The sequence below is a fragment of the Vigna unguiculata genome, chromosome 8 (genome assembly GCF_037176805.1).
Source record: "Vigna unguiculata cultivar grain cowpea cultivar isolate G323 ecotype 2 chromosome 8, ASM3717680v1, whole genome shotgun sequence".
Taxonomy (NCBI): Eukaryota; Viridiplantae; Streptophyta; class Magnoliopsida; order Fabales; family Fabaceae; genus Vigna; species Vigna unguiculata.
Genome location: NC_140799.1, coordinates 5165666 through 5187648, shown reverse-complemented (window position 1 = coordinate 5187648; position 21983 = coordinate 5165666). Strand labels below are relative to the sequence as shown.

Below are 21983 nucleotides of genomic sequence, written 5' to 3'. Positions count from 1 at the left end.
AAATTTATATACAAAACATTTCTCAATTGAAAAAGATATTCTTAAATGTAACTTTAAACATTATAGTGTTTTGACTTCTTTTAGGAAGCTGGAAATTTCCATGGATGCCATTTTATAATGTTCGATTTAGATCTGTATCACCACTTCCGAATAATATCATTTGAGTGTGTAATTAATTAATTCAACAAACATTTATGCATTGGCTCTACAGATATTTAAAAAATTGACTTTCAAAATAATTAAACCAAAGAGATAAAGACAAAAAGGATTATATTCTATGAGAAAAAATAGATCAGGAAATCCATCTAGAACTGTTACAAATAAGATCCAAGGTTGTTGCAAATAATGAAACCCCGGACAAAAATTTCCCAACTCACCACCTTTTTCGATGATGGGATAATTAAATGATAAGAAATAACAAAAAAGCTGCACCAAGATGCCAGCTGATATTTTCATTTCCTTTGTCATTTCAGTGGGAAGAACCGATGCCAGAAAATTGTTTGCCTTCGTCTTCAACTGGAATAGAAGACTCGTTTGCACTCACGTATCCATTACCATAATATGTATTATCTTTAGCTATAATCAGCTTGTCTTTCGCCACAGCTTTGTGTTCTAAATCTTCCACGTTTCGATGATCCCTTGAAACGGAAGAATGCTTACCGAAGGAAGAGTCCTCGGGTGAACCAGGACAAGAACCAGACGACCTAACCATATCAGTATTATCTTGCTCGCCTGAAGTATCTTCAAACGATCTGTCCGTTATATCTACATCCCCCAAATCGATGACGGCTTGAGAAATAGGCACAGATGTTGATTCAACAGCACTACAAGAAATTTCATTACCGATACCAGTTGAATCAACATTGGTCATGCCCGTATCCTCAAACTGCTCTCTTTTGGCTTCTGAGTTCAGTCCAGCACAAGACTCGCCGCAATCATAGGTGGAAGAAACTTTCGATTCTGGACTATAATCAGATGGCAAAACCTCAGAACCTCTACAAGTTAAAGTCTTCATTTCCGAAAGGAGGCAGTCATCTTGTTGAGTTTGTCCAGACTCCACTTCCACTTCTGTTGTTTGAACTTCTGCTATCCCTGAAGATTCACTAGTTTGAATTTGAAGGCCTGATGGCCGGGCACTACACCTGTCCAGGATCAAATCGAAAATCACTATTCCACTCTTTCAAAAAAGGAACTAAAAAATATTATGGCAATGACAGAGCACAATGAAAGATGAAGCTTGACAAAGAAGTAAACACCGGAACTAAATCCCTAACTTAAACAACTGCCTATCAATGAGTTTCATGAGAATGCATCATTAAAAATTGTGGCTGACATTACCTAATCAATTAAATGGATTAAGAAACCACCAGTAAATTTGGTCCAAGATGGCAGGGACTAGATTTATAATTTAAAATGCAACTGCCAGGGATCAAATTAACGGATAGTTACCAAGTTGAGCAAAATACGGCCCATATTAGTCATCAAAATCACCTAAATTTGTACTCACGGGCTCAACTTGATACAATGTTTACAAAAGCCAGCTATTTGGGAAAGAAATATCATTCAGAAGAAGTGAAAATACAAACCACGAATACTCTGAAATTATTGGTGCGTGACAGAGAAACAAAGAGAGCATTAGCCTTTAACCGAATCACAAGAATACCTGCTATACAAAAGCATATATGCTCCCTCAGAAAGTACCTCTTCCAACTCCACAGTCGTAACCTGAGAAATGTAATGGAACACAAATGAGGATACTGACAGACTGGCAGTTCAAGCACATTAGACAGGGTACTCGGTGACCAAAAAGAAAAATATTCAAACTTGGACAAGGAGACAAAGAAATCTACCTTCCAGTCATCAATCCTATACCAGTTCCCCAGGAAGTCCTTGATATAGCAGATGTAATGACCAAAAAATGAAGCATTTAGCATATCAATATGTACTACAACACCATACAGCTTATAAACGTCAGATCCATCTCCAGCTTCACTCATATAAGGGCTAAGATTTAAAGTCTCAGGGAAGGCTATTCTCTTGTTAAGCTTCCCAAACCTCCCACTCTGCATGTGCACAACACCCCAAAAAAAGAAATGAGAAAGTTGATAAAAAATAGTTAACAGTTCAAGCCTTTCATGCTTCTGTATACTAGTAGGCTGTATGTAAGTCTAGATGATATTAGTCAGACCTGAAATCTTTTCAAGGCGACTGTAAGAATATTTGGAGCGCATTTCACAGTAAGGCGTTTCCATGCCTTGACATAATCCTTGCACCTGACAAACAGCGGGAAACTTCTTTAACAACAGGATATTCCTAACAGAAAAAAATACATTACCAAAAGCACATATTTGAATTATATTTAAATTGACAACTTACTTTCCACTATTGAAACTTTTCCTATTTATAATTTTTTTGCCAAATTGTAAGTCTCAGCTATCCAAATACACGCATCAAAATTTTAAAGAATAAAAATAAAATCAAAAGCCTCCATTAAGCAGGGAACAAACTTAAATGAGAAATCTGGTATCATCGGACCAAAAAGAAACTGCTAAACTAAACATAATTTTATGGTTGATTCTTAAGAAAAACAAATTTTGCTCTACCCATAAAACTACAAATCATAGTCATAAATCAACTTAATCTTGTAATTTGACAGGAGACATCATATAATCACCACCTTCCAAATTCTTTAATAAAAGCTAAACCAAGAACACAAATAACTTAAACTCAATAACATCCATAATTGATCCAATAAATGTTTGTAATTTAATAATTATCATTTTGCATCAAAAGTAAGGAGACAGGTGACAGTACAATATGGTTCTATCATAGTTACATTATAAGCTGACATCTTGGTTATCAAAATTAAGGGCTGAGGTAAAATTTATGTAGATGAGACTAATACAGTGACTATATTATAGACATTCCATAGTTCCAAGCCCAAATATGGAATTCAGTTTCGAATATAATAATTTAGTTAAGTTATTACATTGTTAATAATTTAGTTTTTTAACTTATTATTGTAGATGGTTTACTGCAACAGAACATCGTTGTGAACTTAATGTTCTCCCCAGACTGAGGACATCTAAATTCCCTTTCAATTCATAATCTAAAATCATCACGTTATCATCCACATTCAATTCATCAAACTACAAAAACAGTTATTATAATTAATATTAATTTTTGAGGATGCTGACATCAATGGCAAGAAAATATTTGCAATGTTATATTAAACATTGGTATGGTACATGGTACAAGTATATTTCAATAGGAAGAGTAACCTTACCCCTCACATTTATACATATTCTCCCCATCAAGTGGCTCCCTGGCAGTAAACTGATCTAGACATTCCTCCAAGGAGGCAGCATCTCCATGAATCTCAACTGTCAAATCCATCATATTTTCATACTGTTTTGAAATCTTTTCACATTTTGTGCAAACCACCTATTTAGTTTCAGCATAAAAAAGAATAAACAGACAGCCACATCCATGTCAGTATCAAAATAGAGAAATGCATTATTTTGACATTATATAAAGGCTTTATTCCCGAGTACTGTAAAGGTTTCTTCCATTGATTCCATATTGCAGAATAAACTCAAAATCTAAAGTTTTGATAATTGAAGGAAGAGAAACAAAATTCGCCCTCAGCCAATTTCATGAAAGAGAACGGAACATTTCAAACTAGAGACTTTGGGGGCCTATCTAAGTATCCATGTCTGGTTTAGTCTTTGTTTCTTTGCTTTTGAAATCAATTCTGTAAAAAACAGAACTTTCAAACAGTTTTGTGGAACCAAATGTTTTTATAAGAAAATTGGTTAGGTAATTTGATTTCCCTTGTTCTAGAGATTGAAATTGTAAATAAATATCATCGTTATCAGTAATCATTTGTAGTTCAAAACAGAAACCAAGTAGGATATTAAATTACTCTAAAAAGTAAAACATTAAATAAAGATGCAAATTATGGACTTCCAGCTCTTAAGCTAGACAACCAATAAAGTTCAAAGACAGATGAGAAAAAATAAAACAAATTTCACTTCATCCCAACCAACATAATCAGTAATAATTTTATTTGCATTATACATGTAATGAAACAATAGAAAAGTAACAAGAAAAGCTTATTTCAATCTGATTAAATGTCCAACCTCAGATTGTAGACGGCCGCCAAATATGTGTTGAATAAGGGTAGTCTCCTGGAGGTTAGGAGGGACAGATTTTTCTCCACCAAACTCATCAAGGCACACAGATTGCATGGTATCAATGGAAAACCTACAAAGAAAAAGTACTGGAAAAATTACCTTCTACGTTTACCAAACAAAATATAATATAAAAGATAATTAAAAACAGAGAATGAACACTTCACCACAAAATGTGAAACGATAATGTTAGAAGGAAAAACAACCTCATAAACTCATGAGCATCCTCTTGTCTTCCATAGCCCAGAGTACCACCAATATTAGGCAATCGAGAGAGAATATTCGTAGGAGAAAACACCTGTGAACTTTGCATTGTTCTTTCAACATGATTTTCAAATTCACATAGAAAGCACCAATCATTACAACTGCCTGGAGAACAAAAAATGATGACATAAGCATGAGGAATAGTTGAGTTCACAGCAAAAAGGTCTGAGTTATGATATTACATTCTCGACGGTGACCCTTCTCCAACAAGTAGGCAACAAGTGGCCTTGTGAATGAGAGGCACTGAAGAACCACATTTGCAAAGCAACTAAAAAATTGCAATAAATGTAGATTATTTTCCATATCCTATTATTGTAAATATCACCAACAGTGCAATAAAGTTGAAGCTCAGTCATGAAAATGAACAAACCTGTTTCCACAATTCAATAGCCCACAAGGAGGAAATCCTAGCTTGTTCCAGTTAAAATATTTGACAAATTCATCATAGGGAAAAAGAACCTAAACAAGACAAGGCATTTGCATGTGAGAAAATAAACCAAATTTAGCCCTGTAAACAAAATAACATCAGAGACTCAGGCACTTTGGGAAGGCTCCAGAAGGAGTCAGCCACTTGTGCTGATTGAGCTGTTCCTTGGGTAAAGGGCACAACATTCTAACGTGACTCCCAAATATCAAGGGTCTAAAGACCCAACCCAGAACAAAAAAATCAAGAGCACACCACTGTTACCTTACGAAGTTGAGGAGAGGCGCACCTTTGGTAACTGATTGATTATTACATAAAAATCCTAAAAGCCCAACATTTTCCATCCTGATTATTGAAGCTAAAGGGGTAAAACAATAAAACTAACAACTTTGGTCTTTCAGGTCCCTTACCAGCAAGTAGATTAAGGTTTTGCAAATTGGAAATCATAACATATAAGACTAACGCAAATAGGCACACATTAAATAAGGAAGAGTACCAGAAAATAGTCATATGTATTAGTATTTTCCTTTTTTTAATCAGTAACCATAGTAATATATGCTTATTGCCTCGTGTATTTACTCATAAGGAAGACAAATGCAAAACAGCCACAACTGTTATTTTTCCCTTTTCTTAATAGTAAATCATAATCTTAAATTCTTATTATCTTGTGTATTAACCTAATAAGGAAGAGTAACGCAAAATAGTCACATGTATTAGTATTTTCCTTTTCTCCCCCTGACTCGAAGATTTTCTTTACTACGCTGCATGCATTTTGCACATCATCCTCAAGGCAATAAAACCTAGCACCTCAGAGTTTCCCTTCCCTTTCACAAACAACAGTAAGCAAAGCACATAACATGAATTTGTAATTACATCAATAAAAGAAACTTACATCTTTAGGCTGCTTAATTGGCCTATAAATTGTTCCACGGGCAGGTATCAGCGCAATAGCTGAAGAGCTCTTGCCCCCAGCAGCAGAAGACTTAAACCCACGATTAATTACCCCATTTTGAGCCGGGCTTCTTGCACCAGCTTGGTGAAAATCCTTGCATACTATTTTATGCCCAGACCTCCAATGCGACTGCTGGCATTCTTGGGAGCTGCAAAATCCACATAAACATAAACAAATTAAATCTAGCCACCCCTCCTCTTTCCCGTTCGAATACCAAAATTTCTTAAATATATATATATATATGGAAACACGTCAATTTTTTCAGCAAATACCCACATTCATTTCACACCGCATAACATAATTAATATTAAGTAACAACCAAAACTTTCCAAAAAAAAATACATCCTTATTTCGTTGGTAACTATGTCATTAGTACGAAATATCTACCAATTTTATCAATGACTAATCACTACATGAGATTCTAACCACTTTTAGTATGTAGGCGTATAATTTACATCCACGATACTCCAATTCAAAACTTTACTAAAAAAATCCAAACACAGTTCCAGTACTACTCAAACCACCAACACCATTGTGCATGCTCTAAATTACCCCAACATCAAATAAATACATAGATAATACGTAAATAAATTAAAACTAAATAAATAGATAAATGAATTAATTAACTAATAAAACTCCTAGTAACGTTAACGATCACATTGGTGATTAAAGAAAGGAACCGTACCAATAAAGAACCGCTTTGCAGCGCGAGCACTTCTTGGAGGAGGGGGTGGCGCAGACGGCGCAGAGAGAATCATCGGCGGAGGATAGAACGCCGGGCATTGCGTCGGCGAGGGCGTGGTGTTGGTCCCCTTCGAAATTGGCGTCGACCTCGAAGTACTTGGAAGCGGTGGACTTGACGAAAAAGTGAACCCCAATGGCCACGACGATCACAGAGAGAAACAGCTGCAGGAACCAATTCAGATCCCACGACACTCCAACCACAACAAGCATCTACGTCGTCGATTGCGTCCCTACTCCGATTCTAGGGTTTTTCCATCGATCACGCAATACATCACATCCTCCAATTAGGGTTTTCTCCTTCTTCAATATACTTATATTCCTCTTCCAATCTTATATCTTCTTCTATCTATCACACACACACACACTCTCTCAATTTCTGTTATTTGTATCAAGAACTTCGATATGAATATATAATAAAAAAATAATCAATTTATTATAACATAATAAAAATAATAATAATAATAAATATTTATGATATATATTATAACTGTTTTATCTTCTTACTTTCCTGTGACACTTGTGCTTCTTTGTAACTGAAACAATGAATGCCCCATCATGTGGGAATCCATTTTGGGAAAGAGAAAGGAAAGCGTGATAGTAATAAGATCCTTATCAACAACAAAAACAGAAAAGTGCCAACAAATTATGAAATTATTATTATTTATTAATGATTTTTGTTATGGATTATTAACTTATGATTAAAATTGAATAGTCTTCTGCTCCTAAATTACATTGAAAAAGTTATAAATTCCTAAAAATATAATTTTAAAAATATGTGTATATTAATTTAGATTGATATTGTTTTACATATGTGTTTATTCGTATGGAATTCTTTATTTTTCCTGTTGGTTTTTAAAGTTAAATTATTTGTCTGTTGTTTATTTCCTAATTACCTCCTAAAAAAATTCATTTGTTTTTGAATTTAAACACAGTATTTATATTATATACAAGATATTATGCAATACATTCAAAATATTTAAAGATAATATTTTATAAAATAAAAATTATAAACAGATTTTATTATATTTTTAAAGATATTATAATATAATAATTGATTATTTGATATTTTTAAAATATTATAATATATAAATTAATTATAATATCTCATTTATATTATTCTAATATAGATAAAATCTTAGGAAAAATCTAATAAGAACACAGGGTGTTATTGTATTAATTAATTAATTAATAATAATAATAATAATATACAATATCATGTATTTATTTTTAAATAAAAAATGTGAATATTATTCGAAGAAACTTAAAACAAATATAGTTTTTTCTAATATTTATAAGAAAAAACAAAACTTAAAATGATTGGTCTTTATTAAAAGGAAGTATTAATCGATTATATCAGACTTTGATTATATCAGACTTAAAATTAATTTGATGAATCTAGTATAACTGAATTTAATATTTTAAAATTTATATTCAACTATTTAATTTATTTGGTTAATCGAATTCCAGTTACATGTTAATTGGGTCAATTTTTTGGATTGCATGATTATATTAAATTAAATTTTAAAATAATTAATTTTGTTCAAATAAATGCTGTAAATATGGTGTTATAGATACTTTTAGTTCATCATTTATTCCTACTTTAAACAAATTACATTATTAAGGAGGTAGCAGTGGATAGATCAAGACATGTTGATGATAAATTCTTCAAAAAGTTGACAAGTGATCACTAAATTTATGAAGAATTTGAGTTTAGGGTAAAGTTTTTTAATGAACTTATTTATGCACTAAATTATGTTGCCCAATCGACAAATAACATGTTAGTAAGAAAAAAATCATCATTGATTCTATTTTCTTTAGAGTTGGTCATTTAGAAAGAAAATGAGAATGTTAAATAAGAGAGATTTGATATCTCCTTTATTGAGTTAGTAGTGTTGAAATGACATTGACATACTTTAAGTGATGAGTTGTCACCTAGGCAACATGATATGTTTTATATTTGTAAGTATTGATATATGTATATATTTATGAATTGGATGAGATGAAAATTAAATTAATATGTTTGATGCAACTATATGACATGTATTATGTTGTATATTGTGTGATGTTTATCATAACCTATATTTTGGTTATCATATAAGTATAAGATCAATTTTAGCTAAAAAAAAACATAATTTATTTTAGGATTAAATATGTTTTTAGTCCATTAACTTTTAGTGAAAAATTGAAATTATTCTTTTTCTTAAACTTTGGACCAATTTAGTTTCTCATTTTAAAAATTGTGTGGACTTAGTTATTTTAACTAAATTTTGTTAAGTTTATTTAATGTTTTAAACATATTTTATGATAGTATTTGAGTTTTTTACATTGTTTGACTCATTTTCGCTTCAATATTAACTCAAATATCATCTGAACTATTTTTTAAATGTCAAATAAATTTAACAAAATTTGATTAAAATGATTAAATTGATGTATTTTTACAATTGGAGAACTAAATTAGATCCAAGTTTCAAGAACTAATTACAATTTTCACTAAAGATTAAGGAACCCAAAACATATTTAACACTTTATTTTAATCTAACAAAAACATTCATCTACATTATGTCAAACCAATGACTTTTCAACCACAATCAAGTGAACATCCTAATCTTAATCAAGATAATAATGTTCTAGCTAAATTATGGAGAAAATATGAAGGGATAAAAGAAATAAATATTAAAAAAACAAGAGAGTTTAAGTATATTTGAAATCTTAATTTTTAAATAAAATTTAAAATAATTAGATTGTAAGTAATTAAATCACTTTCACATAAAAAAATCCATTTCTTTCTATAAAAAAACTTTTGTCACAAAAATATCTTAATTTTTCTTTATAAAAATAAATTATACCCTATAAATCTTCATAAAAAAAAAATTAACAACATAATATGTATGTACATGGTAGAGTACACTAGATTTCTAATAAAATGATAATTATTGTCAACGTGTTTAGATTAGAGTAAAAATACGATAAGAAACCTATGTATGGTTTATTAGCTAAAATATATGGAAACCTTTTAACTAAATCTCAACTCATTATTTTTTAATTCTTTAGCTCGAACATTGCTTTTTATTTTGAAGAGGTTAATTAACTAATTAACTAATGACTACGAAAACAACAAAACCTATTATAGATTTCAAACATTTAAGCATGCTCTAAGTGCATTTGTGAAATTGAATTATCGTTGTGATATTAGGACAAATATTCAATGAGTTTGTATCAATCCTTCTTTCAATTTCTAAATAATGTCAAACAATTAATCATCATTTAATGTCAAACTATTTAATATTAGAGTTAAATATGTTTTTAATTTCCATGACTCAGAATTATTTGTCTATGTCCAAACTTTTGATACATTTTGCTCTATAAACTTTAGAAGTAAATCAATATAGTTCTTTAAGCGCGTTGCCTTTTTTTTTTAGGAGTCAAATGTGACGATAAAAAAAATTCTATTTATTTATTTATTACAATATACTTATAAAAATTTAGAGGCAAAAATTATACACTAATATATAATTATATTTAAAATATTCACATTTATATATATATATATATATATATATATATATATATATATTTACAATACTGTATACATCTTATATTTACACAGTTTAGTACATCTTATATTTCCTATACTAGAAGGGGAAAAAGTATTATTTATTTACAGTTTTTCTCTCATATACTAGCTTTCAAACAGGTGGAGGGAAAAGGTTATGGATAGGTTCACTTGGATTGTTGGGGGTAAATAAAAGGTAACTCCGATTTGTCCTTCGATGACAATCGGCGCATTCGGAGCAGAGAGAAAAGTAATGGTAGAGTTTTCCGTTCCCTGAAATGTTACAGAATTATTCACTGCATTGGTTTGCCATGCATTTTTCGGAAAAACAGCCACAATGTCAACGAAGAAGGGATCAAGCATGTTGGGAGCAGCCATATATAATAATGTTATAAAATTTTGTTTTTCACACCCAATCATAAAATAGGGAAGTGAGACAAATATCACATAAAAAAATATAACATATCATAATAAGATAAAATGAAATGAAAATTTTCCCAAATCCATAAGACTGGATTTTATTATACTTTATAAAGATATTGATTAATTTTGTAGTGACTAGTCAGGATAAATGAGCTCATGACCAACAAAGTAACTCAAGAACATCTCATCTTGAGTAATACTAACCCGTTTAAATCCCCAAGGTCATACCTCTAACTACAATAATCAAATATTTATTTATCATAAGTTTCATTTTAATATTAAACCATATAATTATATAAATAATTAAATAGATAGGATCAATGAATAATAAATATAAATAAATAAAAAGGACCAGTACGTAACTGGAGATAAATATAAATAAGTAAATGAGAGTAAATATAAATTGAATAAATAGGACCAGTGCACAACTGGAGATGAATATAAATAAATAAATAGGAACGAGAACTAAATATAAATTAGAATGAGGTTAGGGACACCTCACTTAAGGTAAATATAGAGATAAAAATAATTATGAAAAGATAAAAATAATCATATTAAAAAGATAAAATGATAGATGTCTCATTCCCTTACCTCAAAGATTGAAAAAGATAAATGCACGTTTCTCCTTTTTATACACTAGCACGGTTAGCACTCTCTTTTTAACGCCTTCCTTGTTTTTATCATTCACTTCTCTACTTCCTTTCACTCTCACTGTGTTTTGTTTTCTTTCAGCTTTGAATCTTTGTTATTTATAGCCATCTAAATCTATACATACATATATAGATATAATTTTGCATTCAATTTCTTTTAGATTTTGTTCAGATTTGGTTTATCTCCATTTATCCAAAGCTCTCAACATTTAATGTTCTGACGTTATGTACTTAAGATTTATCCAACAACGTTCAACGTGATTAGACAAGCAGGAATGCTATTACTATATTCCCTGCATCCTGTATCAAAAGGAATAAAACTCACATTTATATATATATATATATATATATATATATATATATATATATATATATATATATATATATATTATAATATTCTACGTATGTTCATTTAATAAACATCTAGAAGCTTAAAACCGGAATTTTGAGATTTAAGGACAGGATGTGTGTACCCAATAATGAGGAAATTAAGGAAATGATTCTGGAAGAAGCACATAAAAGCAAATTAAGCATACATCTGGGCATAACACAAATGTATCAAGATCTCAAGAAAATGTTTTGGTGGCCCAAAATAAAGAAGGAAGTGGCACAATATGTAGCAAAATGTCTAGTTTGTCAAAACGCTAAAATAGAACACCAAAAGCCAGCAGGAATGCCACAATCCTTTGATATACCTGAATGGAAATGGGATAGTATAGCAATGGATTTTGTAGTTGGCCTCCCACGAACCATTCAAAAATTTGATTCCATATGGGTTATCATGGATAGGTTAACAAAGTCCGCTCATTTCTTACCCATTAACATTAGGTATTCATTAGAAAATTTGACTGAATTATACATAGGAGAAATTGTCAAGTTACATGGAGTTCCAATAAATATTATATCTGATAGGGACCCTAGATTTACTTCAAAATTTTGGGGAAGTTTACATCAAGCCTTAGGTACCAAGCTTTACCTTAGCTCAGCTTATCATCCCCAAACTGATGGACAATCTGAAAGAACCATTCAATCTTTGGAAGATTTGCTGAGAGCTTGTGTGTTAGAAAATTATGATAGTTGGGATCGATGCTTGTCTTTGATTGAGTTCACCTATAACAATAGTTTCCATTCCAGCATAGGTATGGCACCCTATGAGGCATTATATGGAAGGAAATGTAGAACACCTTTGTGTTGGTTTGAGACCGGTGAGAGTTCAGTATTAGGTCCTAAGATGATTCAACATACAACCAAGAAAATCAAAATGATTAGGGAAAAATTGAGAACAAATCAGAGTAGACAAAAAAGTTATGCTGACAAGAAAAGACGACCTCTTGAATTTCAAGAAGGTGATCATGTATTCTTGAAAGTAACACCAACCACTGGAATTGGTAGAGTGATGAAATAAAAAAAAAAACTCACTCCCCAGTTTATTGGTCCTTACCAAATTCTTAAAAAAATAGGTCTTGTTGCTTATCAAATTTGTTTACCCCCGTTCCTTTCCAACCTTCATAATATTTTTCATGTGTCTCAATTAAGAAAATATATCTCTGACCCGACTCATGTGATAAGACGTGATACAGTACAATCAAAGAATAACCTTACATTATGGACAAGAAGGTCAAAGAATTGAGAGACAGACAGATCCCTCTAGTGAAGGTCATGTGGAATGAAGCTAATGGAGATATTACATGGGAATTAGAAGAAAAAATAAGAGGAATTTATCCTCATTTATTTTAGTCAATAAAAGCAAAATTTCGAGGATGAAATTTTTATAAGAAGAGAAGAATTATAACATGCATAAATTTTATAATACAATTTATTAATATCACATTATTTATAAATATTTTATTAGAAATAATGACAATCATAATATATATATATAGAATAATAATAATAATTAATAAGTAATACTATAATGATGATAATAAACATTTAAATAAAATGATAAAAATATAAAGAATAAAGAAATTAAGATATTTTTTTAGAAAAAAATATATATAAATAATAAAGAAAAAATAATAATAATAATAAAGAAAATTTATATATATATATATATATATATATATATTAATTAAAAGAGCCCATGCGTCGTGTATATATATAATTCCGGTTTTATTTATGCCAAAATTCTCCCCACCCCTTTGACCTATCAATTTCTTTTTCTTATTAATGAACTCATCTCTTTCTTGTGCCTCATGGATTTGCTTTTGTAAATTGTTAGTGATCTGAATGGAGTTTAATTGCATTTTATCATGGCTTAGGGTGATCGACAAATTCATGTCTCTAAATTTTTCTAACAAATTCATTTCATGAATCATTAGTGAAGATTTTCTGCTTAAAGCATCTGCTACTACATTTGCCTTTCCTGGATGGTAATGTAATTCAAAATCATAGTCTTTTAGAAATTCCACCCATCTCCTTTGTCTCATATTTAATTCCTTTTGGTCAAACAAGTATTTGAGACTCTTATGATCAATAAAAATTTTGAACTTACCACCATAAACATAATGTCTCCATATCTTAAGTGCAAAAACAATGGCAGCTAGTTCTAGATCATGGGTTGGGTAATTTTTCTCATGTGTTCTTAGTTGCCTAGAACTATATGCCACTACCCTTTTATCTTGCATAAGAACACAACCTAATCCCATTTTGGAAGCATCACAAAATATAACAAAGTGTCCAGTAGGATTAGGTAATGCTAAAACAGGATAAGTGGTTAATCTTTTCTTGAGTTCTTGAAAACTATTTTCACATTTTTCTGTCCATACAAAAGCTTGGCCCTTTTTGGTGAGTTAGGTTAAAAGAATAGCTATTTTAGAAAATCCCTCAATGAATCTTCTATAACATCCTGCTAAACCGAGAAAACTGCGAATCTCAGTCACTATTTTTGGTGGTTCCCATTGTAAAATTGCTTCTACTTTGGTCAGATCCACTAACACTCCCTTATTGGAAATCACATGTCCTAAGAATTTTACTTCCTCTAACCAGAATTCACACTTAAACAATTTAGCATACAATCTCTTTTCTTTCAAGATTTGCAAGACAATCCGAAGGTGTTCCTTATGTTCCTCAAGAGTCATAGAGTAAATAAGAATGTCATCTATAAAAACAACTACAAATTGATCTAAAAAGGGATGGAAGATCCTATTCATATAATCCATAAATATTGCAGGAGCATTGGTCACACCAAAAGGCATCACTTGATATTCATAATGGCCATACCTAGTTCTGAAAGCAGTTTTTTGTATGTCTTCTGCTTTTACTCTAATTTGATGATATCCTGACCTTAAATCTATCTTAGAAAATATAGAGGCTCCTCTCAATTGGTCAGTCAAGTCATCTATTCTAGGAAGAAGGTATTTATTCTTTATGGTGAATTTATTTAATTGACGGTAATCTACGCACAACCTAAAACTTCCATCTTTCTTTTTAACTAACAAAACTGGGGCTCCCCAAGGTGACACACTAGGACGAATGAACTGTTTTTCAAGTAACTCTTCTAATTGTTTCTTCAATTCTGCTAATTTAGAGGACGACATCCTATATGGTGCCATAGAGATTGGTCCAACTCCAGACATCAGATCTATGGAAAATTCAATTTCTCTGTTAGGTAGTAAACCAGGAATATCATTGGGAAAAACTTCAGGAAAATCTTGAACAACTACTATATTTTTCAACTCAACTTCCTCTTTTATTTCCATAGAAGATAATAACAAGTACCCTTGAATTTCATTCCTTAAAGGCTCACTTTTTGAATTGGTAGGTGATTTTAGAAGATTCTCAGAGTTTGGAAATATCACTGATTTCTTAGCACAACTCAAAAGGACTCGATTGGAAGATAACCAGTCCATACCTAAGATTACATCTAATTGAGATAAAGGTAGACATATTAAATTTACAAGGAATTTTCTATTCTCAATGAACAGTGGACAATCTAAACAAACTCTATTGGTAATTACTGAGTCATTTGTGGGAGTTGAAACAACCAAACTAGTTTTTAGAAAAGAGGTCGACATATTGAGATGGTGAACACAATAATTGGAAATGAATGAGTGAGTTGCACCTGAGTCATACAGTACATTTAAAGTTTTTCCTTTAATAAAACACATACCTTGAATTAGATCATGGTTTTTAGCAACTTCAGCTCCAGTCATGGTGTACACTCTTCCTGTTGTGGTAGGTCTTGTCTTGGTTGCAACTGGATTGAAATATGGCTTCTGTTGTCCACACTCAGAGAATAGGTGACCAAGTTTTCCACACTTGAAACAGACTGGTCCCTTAAGATGACAATCTTTAGCATGATGACCTTGTCCACATTTAAAGCATCTGATATGATCATATACAGGTTTACTAGAATTTCCTGATGAAGATTGGTTGGATTGGGTCCTCCATTGTGGGCGATTGTAAGGTTTTCCCTCATTGCGTTTATTTTTATTTATTTAGGGTCCAAAATATTTTGGTTTGATATTTTGGTTGTTCTCAAAATCTTCCAAAAATCTACACTTGTGAATAAGCGTAGGAAAATCAACAATTTCTAGTATTCCTACTGCTTTTCTCAATTCATCTCTAAGTCCATTTTTAAATTTTATACACTTCATCCTTTCCTCTGGGTGATAAAAGAAAATAGAGTATTTTCCTAATTCTTCAAACTTAGAAGCATATCCCCCCACTGTCATACTTCCTTGCTTCAACTGCATAAACTCTATTTCTTTTGCTCTCCTCACATCATTAGGGAAATATTTTTCTAAAAACTTTGTTCTAAATACATCCTAGGTAATAATTATTCTTCCTCCTTCAAGTAATCTCCTGGTACCATCCCACCAATATTCGGCTTCTCCTATTAACATAAATACAACATAATTCACCTTTTGGTTGTCAGCACAATTCATAACTCGAAATATTTCCTCCATTTCCTTAATCCATAATTCAGCTTTTTCTGGATCATATCCTCTAGAAAAATGTGGGGGTTTGTTTCTCCTAAATTCAGCTAAACCTTGTGATTCAGGGTTTCCTTCAGGTCTTTGATTCCTCATTAGAGCAGCAGCCATGTCTCGGATAACTTGCATTGCTTCAGTTAATTCATTGTTCCTCCTAATGTTTGCCATCTGGAATCGTATGAGTTAGTAAATAATCAGCACATTTCACAGATCTCGCATGAAACGTAGCTATGATACCATCTAATGTGACGATAAAAGAAATTCTATTTATTTATTTATTACAATATACTTATAAAAATTTAGAGGCAAAATTATACACTAATATATAATTATATTTAAAATATTCACATATATATATATATATATATATATATATATATTTACAATACTGTATACATCTTATATTTAGTACCTCTTATATTTCCTATACTAGAAGGGGAAAAAGTATTATTTATTTAAAATTTTTTCCTCATATACTGGCTTTCAAACAGGTGGAGGGAAAAGGTTATGGATAGGATTCACTTGGATTGTTGGGGGTAAATAAAAGGTAACTCCGATTTATCCTTCGATGACAATCGGCGCATTCGGAGCAGAGAGAAAAGTAATGATACAATTTCCCGTTCCCTGAAATGTTATAGAATTATTCACTGCATTGGTTTGTCATGCATTTCCCGGAAAAACAGCCACAATGTCAACGAAGAACGGATCAGGCATGTTGGGAGCAACCATCTATAATAATGTTATAAAATTTTATTTTTCACACCCAATCATAAAATAGGAAAGTGAGACAAATATCACATAAAAAAATATAACATATCATAATAAGATAAAATAAAATGAAAATTTTCCCAAATCCATAAGACTGGATTTTATTATACTTTATAAAGATATTGATTAATTTTGTAGTGACTAGTCAGGATAAATGAGCTCATGACCAACAAAATAACTCAAGAACATCTCATCTTGAGTAATACTAACTCGTTTAAATCCCCAAGGTCATACCTCTAACTACAATAATCAAATATTTATTTATCATAAGTTTCATTTTAATATTAAACCATATAATTATATAAATAATTAAATAGATAGGATCAATGAATAATAAATATAAATAAATAAAAAGGACCAGTACGTAACTGGAGATAAATATAAATAAGTAAATGAGAGTAAATATAAATTGAATAAATAGGACCAGTGCACAACTGGAGATGAATATAAATAAATAAATAGGAACGAGAACTAAATATAAATTAGAATGAGGTTAGGGACACCTCACTTAAGGTAAATATAGAGATAAAAATAATTATGAAAAGATAAAAATAATCATATTAAAAAGATAAAATGATAGATGTCTCCTTCCCTTACCTCAAAGATTGGAAAAGATAAATGCACGTTTCTCCCTTTTATACACTAGCACGGTTAGCACTCTCTTTTTAACGCCTTCCTTGTTTTTATCATTCACTTCTCTACTTCCTTTCACTCTCACTGTGTTTTGTTTTCTTTCGGCTTTGAATCTTTGTTATTTATAGCCATCTAAATCTATACATACATATATAGATATAATTTTGCATTCAATTTCTTTTAGATTTTGTTCAGATTTGGTTTATCTCCATTTATCCAAAGCTCTCAACATTTAATGTTCTGACGTTATGTACTTAAGGTTTATCCAACAACGTTCAACGTAATTAGACAAACAGGAATGCTATTACTATATTCCCTGCATCCTGTATCAAAAGGAATAAAACTCACATATATATATATATATATATATATATATGGTTTATCCAACAACGTAATTAGACAAACAGGAATGCTATTACTATATTCCCTGCATCTTATATCAAAAGGAATAAAACTCATATATATATATATATATATATATATATATATATATATATATATATATATATATATATATATATATATATATATATATATATATATATATATATATATATATATATATATATATATATATATATATATATATATATATATATATATATATATATATATATATATATATATATATATATATATATATATATATATATATATATATACCACGACGCATGGGCTCTTTTAATATACGTATCTATATATATAAATATATAATTTTTCTTTATTATTATTACTTTTTCTTTATTATTTATATATTTATTTTTCTAAAAAATTATCTTAATTTCTTTATCTTTATATTTTTATCATTTTATTTAAATGTTTATTATCATCATTATAATATTACTTATTAATTATTATTATTATTATTATTATTATTATTATTATTATTCTATATATATATATATATATATATATATTTTATGACTGTCATTATTTCTAATAAAACATTTATAAATAATGTGATATTAATAAATTATATTATAAAATTTATGCATGTTACATCAAACGCATCTCCCAACAGATATTGATTTGGGAATGTGTCGAAACATTGTAAACAATTTCAATACTAACATGAAACACGTTCGACACGTAAAAAAACTTAACATAATTGGACTAAAAAAATTATATTCATTCGTTCATTCTTAAAGTGTAGAAATCCATATATATCGAAGTTTTGAAGAAGGATAAATTTCAATTTTTGGTGAAAATTGAAGAACTAAAACATAGTTAATCCTTAATATTATATTTATTTTTTGTTAAATTGATGGGTCAGTAATCCGTTAAACTATATCTTTTAAAATTGTCAGAACCAATTGTCATGCTATATATTTTCTTATAATAAAATTTCTCTTAAATATTTGTCAGTCTCCAACACAAGAAAATGAGTTTCTTAAAATCTTTAAAATTTTAACATATATATTTTACTAAGTTGATTTGAGTTTCTTAAAATCTTTAAAATTTTAACATATATATTTTACTAAGTTGATTTGAAGTCTTAATGGTTTGGGTCAAATCACGAATCTAAACATCTAAACTAATACAATTAAATTGATTTCCGTTTTTAGTCTATTCGAATCTAAGTTAAATTAAATCAATCAAATGTACAGATGAATGGTTTGACTATTAAATTTGTTATTTTCAAATTGGATGAATTCAAAATGAAAATTAAAGATTAAGTATAAAGTTTTATATTGTAATAGTATATTAATTATATAATTTCGACTATTGTTTACTTTATGCTAAATGAGTTAAACTAGTATAAACTATTTCATTTTCATCTCCTTTTCCTTGTTATTTGTTTTATTCTTGTTGAATAATAATAAAATGCGTTTTGAAAAAGAAGAAGTTTTCAAAAGAACCCTTTACAATTTGTACTATTTTCTTTGAGAAACTTGTCTACTTGCTAAAAGCTTCTTGGAAACCTATTAAAATATAATTTAACCATCTTCTTGTGTTTTATCTTCTTTTACATAATCTTTCATTATATATATATATATATATATATATATATATATATATATATATATTAAACATAATAATGAAATAAAGAAATATCATAGTATAACCTTGACAAATTCTAATTGAGAATCTGGAAAGTGTGAGAATGTAACATCCCGGTCGGATATTACTAATTTTAAATAATATAAAATAAAATAAATAATAAAGTCACATTTATTTAAATGTTTTCCCAAAACACAGGAAATTAAAAACATTTATTAAACTCATCCAATTAAACCACAGTGTTCTAATAATCCATACTAGTTCATATTCCAGTAAAAATGCGGTTTACAAAAAAAATCTGAAATCAAAATGATAGTAAACTTCTATAAAAAGCTTTCCCACGCTAGCCCCTCTCCAGCTCTATGTCACACCAGCATCACCTGGAACATCATCTGCTCCCGTGTGACAAGTCACACGATCATCGCCACACACACACAGAAAGGGTGAGCTCATAAATAGTTAACATATAAATTAGTAAAATCAAGATACATCCAACTATTTTATTCTAGTTAATTCTTAACTAAGACCTTATTATCCCAAGGTTTTTAAACCTGCAAGTCACACAAATAATTGACCATGGACTCAGGATATATGATGCTTCCACGAACCTGTCCGCTAGTGGTCCTACCTCTACGAACCTTCCCGCTCGTAGTCCAACACTACGGACCTCCTCACCCGTAGTCCAACACACGTGATCCACCAACTATGAACCTCCCTGCTCGCAGCAGCTCTCAAGTGTGAGAACGAAACATACAAACCTCACCGCTCGTATCCCCACACGAGAGCATCAGGATATGAACCTCCCTGCTCATATCATCACATGTTCACCACCAGCCATGATATGACACAATCAGCATCTCCTGGTCCAAGTCTCACATCATAACATCAAAATGAAAATTAAGAAAAGCACATTGCACTATAATATGTACATACTCAAGCTGGTCTTAGGGATTCCAATACTTCCACGAACCTACCCGCTCGTGGTCCAACTCTACGGACCTCCCCGCCCGTAGTCCAACTCTACGAACCTACCCGCTCGTAGTCCAACATGCGTGAACACCTACTATGAACCTCCCCGCTCATAGTAGCCTCAAGTGTGAGCACGGAACATACGAAGCTCCCCGCTCGTATCCCCACACAAGAGTACAAAAGATACGGACCTCCCCGCCCGCATCAATCATGCATCTCAAATCTCCGTTACGAACCTTCCCGCTCGTAACTAGTCCAGCATATCCCTGATCAAACCCTCACAAAGAGTCATGCAAAATACACAACAAACGCACCCTACCACTGCACCAACACCTGGCATAGCCTAAGTGTTGCCAGGCGAATTGGCAGTGCAGACCGCCTGGCGATTCCACATCATCGTCGAGCACCACAACACATAGGACTTCCTTGTCTCCTACCATCGCTTGGTGGTTTCCCTCGTGTCACTAGGCGCTATACTAGTACCGTAAAACTACTGGTTTAAGCACTCCAAAACGGGTTCTTAACACACCAGTCACCCAGGCTCACATCCATATTACCAAATGCATACTCATACACTACATCATGCTCCAAAATTGCATCATCACATATATCACAACACATTGACAACATACAATTATCAACATTATACTAAACATACATCATTCATCATTCAAACATAGCAATAAAATGTATCTCAACAACATGTTATTTCACACATATTTATGTGTCATTCCCATCATAGTAAATATAAATCCCGCATGTAACAAGAATATGCTACCATATAAAATATAAATTTTTCACATATTTAAAAATAATTGATAAACATATCTTCCAACTTTTATCAACTATAAATTATTTTAATAATCACCGAATTGGATTAAACCTAATAAACTAAACATATCATTATCCAATGATGCTATCATAAACCCTTAATCACTTAGAATTATATTTTTATATTATAAAACCTTAATCAAAACCAAACAAATAAATATATGATTCCACAAATCAAATAGTAATCTTTAATAAAAACAAATAACTAGTATTATATTAATATCATGCCCAAAGTAATAATATACTCTCGTACATTTAGCCATTAACTAAATAAAATAAAACATCACACCCACATTTTTTTTCAATCCCAATTAATAAAAAAAATTATTATTATTATTATATACATCTTCATACACATATTGACCTTTTATTACCCTTTCATTAAATAACTCAATAACTCTAATTTATTTTTATACATTTAAAATACGTATTAATATATAATATATATTATTCTTACGAACACCATAAATATATACCACTTTATTTATTTTCTTATGCCAACCTATAGATCACCTTTTTAATTTAGAAACCCACCCGTTAATATACCCAATTGTCAAACTGTATCAAGTTCTACAATTGAATTTATTTATTTATTCATTTTATATAATAATAATTTCTCAGGTTTCTAAACAATTTACAAA

At 30.4% G+C, this 21983-nt stretch overlaps 1 protein-coding gene across 1 annotated transcript; it reads right to left on the bottom strand.

Moving 5' to 3' along the window:
- Window positions 1-253: 253 nt before the first annotated feature.
- Window positions 254-6967, bottom strand: LOC114195254 (ubiquitin carboxyl-terminal hydrolase 18-like). The gene is made up of 11 exons (XM_028085657.2): window positions 6519-6967; window positions 5774-5981; window positions 4828-4916; window positions 4640-4725; window positions 4400-4562; window positions 4143-4266; window positions 3287-3444; window positions 2189-2273; window positions 1851-2063; window positions 1664-1725; window positions 254-1142 (listed from the first exon to the last, which is right to left on the bottom strand). The coding sequence occupies exons 1-11, from the start codon at window positions 6785-6787 to the stop codon at window positions 470-472; spliced, it is 2130 nt and encodes a 709-aa protein (XP_027941458.2). The 5' UTR covers window positions 6788-6967; the 3' UTR covers window positions 254-469.
- Between the last annotated feature and the right edge of the window lie 15016 nt (window positions 6968-21983).